The sequence below is a fragment of the Hylaeus anthracinus genome, unplaced genomic scaffold (assembly GCF_026225885.1).
Source record: "Hylaeus anthracinus isolate JK02 unplaced genomic scaffold, UHH_iyHylAnth1.0_haploid 5, whole genome shotgun sequence".
Classification (NCBI taxonomy): Eukaryota; Metazoa; Arthropoda; class Insecta; order Hymenoptera; family Colletidae; genus Hylaeus; species Hylaeus anthracinus.
Genome location: NW_026535322.1, coordinates 5,631,337 through 5,639,524, shown reverse-complemented (window position 1 = coordinate 5,639,524; position 8,188 = coordinate 5,631,337). Strand labels below are relative to the sequence as shown.

Here is an 8,188-nt window from a genome sequence, read left to right as displayed (position 1 = left end):
CAGATAATTCGTCTTCAATTTGTTCTACAACAGAATCATCTGCGTATCCTTCTAATTTGCCAAACGCACATATATGCAGTTCTACTAAAAACTGATGAATCGCTTCAATTGTAGCTAAATACCATCGTGGACTTTTTTTTTGATGACGCCAAAATTGGGATATCCTTGATTTTAAGACAATGCATTGTAAATCTGTGAATTAATATTAAATATTCAAAAACTAAATTATCTATTGGCTATGATTCTCAATCTTTTACCTCGTAATCTTTGATCCTTATAAATAGCTTTTGTTTGGTGCCATGTGCTATCAATGAAAATGGCTCGCTTTATAGGAAATTCATTCTTTATCCTATTGATTATCACATTGTTACCTTGTTTTATCTCTTTCTCAAAGAGAGATTCGACACTTGTGCTAGTTTTGCTAGGAAAAATTAAGACAGTCTAAGGGATGATGTTATCAAGAACAAACTAATATCTTTGAAAGTTACGATATTTAAAGTACGTGTTCACCTCTTCCTTGTCTACTATGTCTGGGAAATCAGGATATGTAAAAATTCTCACATCGTTTGGTGCCAGCACAGCTGCATGAATAGCTGTACTTTTTCCATCGATTTCACGTGCATGCTTAACAATGTCAATCTTAATTGGTAACTAAAAACAAAAACTTGTTTACTCGTGTTTACGTGAAACGTAAAAGTGTTTTCAGTCGATTTCGATACCTTCACTCTGGGAAAGTATTTTTCAGGGATTACCGGTAAGCAACACGAGTAACAAAAGAATTTCCGTGATTTGTAACATCGGTTACATATCTCCCTGCCTTCGATCGTGTCTAAAACTTGAGCATCGGTAATTTTCAAATGACGAAATGGCGCCCTATCGATGATTCTCTGTTCTACCTCCAAGTTTGAAAGTCTTTCGACATAATCATTCGTCACATCAGATTCCGTCATATTTTTAATGCCATGAAAATACCTGACTAAACATAAAATCTACTCGATATGCTTAACAGTGTTTTACACAACTGTAGAAATACAAAGTATCGTTGACGGATAGGTTATCACTGAACACAGAATATGGTTTATCAGAGGTGAAACTCTTGTCAAAATCTTTGATGTCTGTGTTCCTCTTTAGGGTCGACTCTAAGCAAATTAATTTACCGTACTAATGTCAAATTAAAATAATCTTCATACGAAAGGACATTGTAAAAGTATTGTGTACAAATAAATTATACTTGAAAACAGAAAATATTGTCAAATGAATAACTAGTCATTTTTTGATATGTAATCAGCGCCCTCGAGAGCAGAACGCTTAAGCTTGTAGTGGAATAGTTCATAATTTTGATGTTGGATGACATCACCAATATTGCTTATCTTTATATGGTAACTGATTTCACCGTCGGTAAAAAAAAGTTTCTAGCGGCGTCATCTAAAATGATAAGTGGAAACTATTTTACGACAAACTTGGACTTTTTGCCGCCGAGGACGCTGACTATAGGCCGATAAATTAGTTCGGCTTTTTTACCGCTGGATGACTTACACCTTACTATGTAAACTCGATCTACTTGAACTAGGATTCATAACTCCCAAATGGTATTACTTCGCATCTGATCGCTGTACCTATCTTTGCACTTAAATTAGAATCTAATCTCTTATTTCCAACGCAAAGCCATATCTAATTAATTTTAAATTTGATACAAAGATATCTTGTAAGGTCCTAAGTCACCTACGTACTGTGGTTGATACACTAACCATTGGTTATAAAAAGGAAATGTCTGATACATTAATAAACCTATAAAAAGCACGAGTCTTAATTAGAATAACAGGTAATTCCGAGTTTTAACCTAAATAGAGTTGCATGAACGCAGCCTGGGATGTAATTTATGAATCACCATTTCTTTGTGTTTCTCTTTTAATTAGAAATCTCCTCGTCTCTGAAAGGAATCCTGTATCGACGTTTGATGAACCGGCGCGCTTCAATTATTGCTTTCGTTTTTGAATAATTAGTCGATGAAGGAAACGTAGGTAGCAGGTAGCTAAGAAAGAAACGAAACGTGGCGTTATCTCTGTTTCCTTCTAATTTAGAACTTCTTTGACCGGGACAATTAATCGAATTATTCGCGAATCTCTCGCTACGCTTGCGTTACGCCGTGAAGAATAAGATTACTTGATTACTCTGTCCGGTGTTAATGAGACAGAGGAAGGTTGGAGCAATCGTAATAACTTGTACACGTTTCTTTTTTTTTTTTTTTTTTTCACGGAATAGTGTATCCACGTTTCGAACCAAGTTATCCGTTTACTCGGAATTTATTGATTCGCTAAAATGGGACAGCACGGGACTTTATTACTGTTTGAAATAGACCTTTTAATTTTAATGTACAGTGTTATCTTGAATTGATAGCACTCGACGAGACAGTCCACGCTTAGAATCATTCTCATCCAATTTGATTATATCGATCGGTCGAACTTCACTCAAGTGATTGATGAGTGTCTACTGAATTTGATCGATGCCTTGAGTCGAATATCAAATTTCAGTACTCTGGATATGAACTCTGGGTATCAACGATGAAAGTTAATTAAAATTCCAATCAAAATTCCGTAAAATTGTCCAGCCAATATGAACGCAATATATCGAAAGTATCGTACGTAAGAATAATCAAAAAATGAAAATTATTAATACGAGGGACTTTGATAATTTGGTCTAAGTTCCAAATTTCATTGCAAGTTGATCGCAGTTAAATTTCTTTGCTCTAAACTCGAACGAGAAAAGAATAGTTAACTCTACGTCGTGGATTTTAATTAATGGGTCGTGTAATCAATTTGCAATGTTCGGGATATGTATCGGGAACATCGGTCTGTGAGTGTTATTGATAATTCGCGACAAGTCGAAAGCAATAAATATTAATAATGTGAAAATCGGCGCCTACGCGATCAGTCTTTGAAAAGCATCGACGGAAGTGCGTGACACTTTCTGTCATAGGCAATTGGCGAAGAAGAAATTCTCTCGGTTCGCCTCGAAATCGAACGCGGCAAATGATTGATCCCTTTTGTTACGAGGTTCTCTCGATAAAGTTCGACGGAAGAGTGCAAATAAAGCGTTACGAGTGCGTGTGCGTGCGCTCACTTCCATTCTGTACTTCGGTAGTTAATTAATTTGACTTCAAATTCAGCAGTTAGGGAGGAGGACCGTATCTTGGGTACGCTTTTCAGCGGATTACTTTCTTAAAAGGGTGTTGTAATTATAATCTACCTATCACATTTTCCCTGGAATATTTCTATATAAAAATTAAACTGAAACATAATGCATAATGTATAATGTAAATTATAATGTAAATTATAATGTAAAAATAAAGTATAGCGTTGTCTAAACTATATCTAAATGAACGTTACCCACTTTAGCTTTCTGCTGAAAATTTTTCAAAATGTAACACGACGTTGTAGAAGCTACATCTGAGTGAGCATTATCGAAATGAATATTTTTGTTTAATATTTCGTTCGTTAGTGACAAAGTGTCCGCGACGCACACGTCATACCCCGTCGAATTATACGTTTCTATATGTGCTCGAGCAATTTCGCGTGATTCGATCAAAGCCGTTGCGCGAATTCCAGAGATGCTTCCACAGTTTCCGGTGCTGCGTTCCAGCAACCATTATCATTATCACATTTTTCCAGCTTCAGCGCCTTAACGCGCTCCCCGGGGAGATTTTTCCATCTGTCGACTCGATCGTTAGTAAATTCAATCGTATTTATTATTAATTTAAATCCAGAAATATTAAGGAAGAATCTACAACGAAAAATTAACAGATACGAACACGTCACGGACACTTTGCGATTTCAAAGCATTATCAAAGGAGATAGAGAAAAAGTTCATGAGACTTTTTCATGTAGAATTTAATTCTCTTTAAAATTCATTCCGAGTATTTTTGGCCATTTTTGTAAATAACGAACACAGAACGAAAAAACCAAAAGGCCACGAGTTCCCCATTTTTCGCGCTATTAGTCTCAAAATATCTAAAATAACTGAATGAACTCATTACGTAGACATATCGTTGAAAGGGTTAATGGGGGCTAATTGGTCCCTGGCACCTTCGTTTGACGCGAGACCTTTGGGGATGAAATCGATGGCCATAGAGAATCATCCAATAACCTCCGGGGAACATCATCCGAACAGATGTGTTACATGGGTAGTTCGACAAACGAATCCGTGGGTTGATTACGCTTGATCAACCCGATCGTGATTGAGGGTAAGAACCATCGATAGGAATAAGTACCGTGATCGCAATTTCTGTTTACAAGATACTTGGGCGCAGGACCAGACAAGTGTCGATTAATCTAGTCCCGTGTCGACGAAGAGTACCTACAACCCGGTACCTAAAGTAAAAACGACCATTTTTCTAGATAGCTTGCGCCTTATGTCTCCTACCATTGATTAGGAGTGACGTGATCATTTACGTGTACTGCTGTCACTTGTATCACATCAAGATGATTCAAGGATCTGTTCTTGTACTCGTACGTTTAAATAAATCGAGCGTTAGATACCCAGTTGCTAGTAGCTTTGCTTCATTGATAGCTAAACTTGTCCTTGTACTTGTCCTAAGGTTGGTGTTCCCATAACGTTTAAGTCCAAGTTCATGTATTCGTTAATGCTGCTTATAGATTTTTGGTTACTGCATCACTCTTTCCATAATGTATAGTGCGAGAACGAAGGTGTTGAATAAAAATGAAAGTCATTTCTTTATCTAGACTAACAAACTGACAAATAAGTAAGCTATCTCTGTTTCTTTTCTTTATATAAGAAAATACCATGAAATCAATTGCCTCATTGGGACGGCACGCGACCGATTGGATGCGTTCCCTAACGAGTTAACAATACCCCATTGCAAGATATCGCGCAATAACGGTTTAAGCATAGTCTATTCACCGTTGCGTCCCGGGTGTAATCGTTATTCTCAATTCTTTTAATTGGCGTTTAACGGGCGACGTATAGCTGCGTCCACCCTCGCGAATCGAGATTTTCCTCCACGGTTTTTCCACGAGTGAGGTCCTTCGCTTACCAGGATTCATTCGACAACGTAAACCCGTCGGTTCAATTGAATAGTTGCTCCATTGCGGGAATTAGTCGACAGGCCAGGGTCCAGACGTTAAGAGCACTATTAGCCAGCGACCGTCGAGTACATATTATAGCGACCGGGACGACGACAAAGTCGCACTTCGATGACGAACTTTAATTGCTTTAGGGCTGGAACTTCGCCAACGTCCGAACGATGGCAGGGTATCAAATGGATTTTATCGTCTTTTCATTGGATTATTGTCGAATTATCGCCCAGATCGACCATCAGACACGTATTTCCGCGAATTAAATCCATTGGCTTACTTCCGTTTGCGTTTCCTTTCTACAACTGGGTTAGTCGGCACGTTTTATGTTTCTGGCGCTTTGGATAAATGGAAGGAAGACCCCACTGGCTTCTTTCGATGATAATTTTCCGTTAACGAGTAAATTTTTAAGAGAGTATACTAGAGCATCCACTTTCAGGCATTCTTTTTTAACGCGTAAGGATTTTTTCTCATTCCAATGGAGCTAAACGTATTATCGCTTCTGTAATCATCCCTTAAATAATCGATTTAGATCCCTTTTTTGTTCGAGGCTCTAGGCAAACGTCCTTGGCGCCATTGAATTTAGTCGTAATTTCTGTCTACGATTATTTGAGCATCCACCGTTTCTTCGATAAATTTAACTCGGCGCGTCGGCGTCATTGAGATTTTAAGGTGCTTGCGACGGATTAGGGGTTGGCCTGTAAAACAGCGATTCGCCGAATTCCATCGTTCCACCTTGCCTTCTCTGCTACAATGTAATGTCAAAGAAAATGTATCGTTTGTAGTCACCGTCGTACCTAATGCAAATAAGGAAGGAGAATAATGGCATCCAGTAGGCGGTGATTTTCTATGTGAAATGTGACATTATTAATTCCACTTCGGCTGGTAGAACCATACCCTTAAAGGATGTCCAACTTTTGGACAAACATCCTGTAGACATATTTTTTTATTTTTCTCTTTTATTTCGCTAAAAATTTTGATACTCATTTGTTAGCACGAATATCCACGATTCGTTTCAATTCACAGACGGCCTTCCCTCCTTTTGTTTGCTTCTGGTTTTACATAATTATACGGAAACAATGATACGCGAACCGAGGGAACTTGATATTTGGAAAATTAATTATCGAATTGTCATGGCATATTTATATTGGATTTCCAATTGGAAATTTAAACAAACAGGCATCACGTTTGATTTAGTTTGAGGTTTATAGAAACCTCAAATCTTCCGAAGCCGTAACTTGCGAGACTTAGGGAAAAGAGTTTCTATTTAAAGCCGCGTTTCGGAAGAATTATAAACGAAATGTCACCGTTCTAATAAGAAAATTGTTGTGACTTCTTTCAGTGGCTGAGAAAGAGTCTTCGCAGCTACCGGCTTAATTTCGACAGGAACGATAGAGTGACATTTACTCTGTATTTGTGAAAAATGTCAAGTTAACCGGTTCATTCGCTCTCAAGACATTACGTCAACGAACTCGAGGAAAACTGCTTTAAACTTGGGTGTACAGTGTCAGAGTACACACGGAGTTCGGTTCAAAGCTACGAAACTTCATCAATTTCTCGAATTACATCATAATACTTTAAAATTATGTTTTTTAAGAGATCCAACTTTGAGAAAATACGCGACGTTCTCGAGCGATGGCAATCGAGCGTAATTTAAAAAATCGAGTGTGCGAGCTTCATTTATAAGAGTGCCAGGACTTCTTCATTTTTCCTTTACGTTACGTTTGCATTTGCCATGGTATCAGTCTTACGTTTGTTTCTTCTTTGTACGTTATTTTTCTTACGTTTTGCATTTGCTTCTCTTATCTAATTTATAGCTCGGGTACCTCGGGGTTGCTAGACCCGTACTGTAGCAACGATTGAGCAGCTACGGCAGCCCCTGTGAGGGTCTAAAAAATCGACTTTTCTTTCACCGATATAAATACAAATTCATTGTTATCATATTTCCTTCTTGACGCCCAGTTATTTCACTTCAATATTGTCGTGGTTATTATTATTTAGATAATAATTTATTTTCACATTTCGCCTTCATGCTTTCGTAAATATGCATTTTGTTGAACAACGTCTTGAAAGTTTCTTAAAAAATATTAATAATCAAGATATTTACGTTCACTTGTGCGATTATTATAATAAAGTACAAATGTAGAGTGATGTTCAACAGGTTTCTATTCGAACCTCTGACGAAGCGTTTGCTTTCATTTTATTTATTCTAACAATTAATGATGATTACGTATCTTGATTGTCACTCGTGATTATTCGTGTTAATCGTCACTCATACGATAAAAACAATTACGATTGCCAATAATCGATAATCAGTGCCGTTAATCATTAGCTCTGTTACACGCTAATCGAAATCGTAAATCATTGGGCAGATCCGATTTTGTCCGGCAACGTGTACGATACGCGTCAACCCCGTCGATTAACTTCATTACCGAAAATTTAATTCCGACGCAGATGCTGTATTTTCATAATAAACACAACTGGGGAAACGCGTGCGAAATGCAAATAGTGAAAATTACGAATTCATCATGCGTAACGTGATTCAGGAACTATGTAACATTGAAATTAGACGGGCTGTTATTAGCAAAATGTCGATGATAAATATGCTCGTGACGCAAAAGGGCTGTTCAATCGAGCGACGAACTGTTTCTAATCTTTGGAAATTGTTCAATGTGTAATTTGAAAAGCGGTGTTCTGTTATTAATATTGTTGGAATGATATGCGAATGCTACCGATGATATTTGAGCTTGTAAAGTTGTAGTACTCTAATATTTCAATAATTTAGAATATCAATAATTTTCTTCTCCCTTCCGCCCATCCAAATACACAATCATCTGACAGCGAAACAGTATTATTATTAAAAAAAAAAGTTGAAGATGGAAATTTCAATAAAATGTTTGAATGAAATAATTGGCCAATTATTTTTGTAACTGTTATGGTCCCGAGGCACCAATGAATATATACATCTCTCCGCAAAAAATCCATAGAACTTAATTATAAACAAACTAGTTAAAATTGTCCCTTTTTTCAATTTTAATATTTTGATATTTAAAAAATAAAATCCTAAGACTCCTTTTAGAAAAAAAAACTTTTGCATG

The 8,188-nt window shown here is 37.1% G+C and overlaps 1 protein-coding gene across 1 annotated transcript; it reads right to left on the bottom strand.

Annotated features, from left to right (window-relative positions):
- Window positions 1-281: 281 nt before the first annotated feature.
- Window positions 282-1,066, bottom strand: LOC128895825 (tRNA-uridine aminocarboxypropyltransferase 1). The gene is made up of 3 exons (XM_054158762.1): window positions 720-1,066; window positions 511-651; window positions 282-421 (listed from the first exon to the last, which is right to left on the bottom strand). Exons 1-3 carry the CDS (start codon window positions 948-950, stop codon window positions 413-415), a joined length of 381 nt encoding a protein of 126 aa, XP_054014737.1. The 5' UTR covers window positions 951-1,066; the 3' UTR covers window positions 282-412.
- Between the last annotated feature and the right edge of the window lie 7,122 nt (window positions 1,067-8,188).

Excerpts from the sequence above, each read along its gene's own strand:
- LOC128895825 (XM_054158762.1), bottom strand. The coding sequence starts at position 950 with ATGACGGAATCTGATGTGACGAATGATTATGTCGAAAGACTTTCAAAC. Across the intron at positions 652-719 it reads AATACTTTCCCAGAGTGAAG|TTACCAATTAAGATTGACAT; the intron begins GTATCGAAATCG and ends TTTTGTTTTTAG.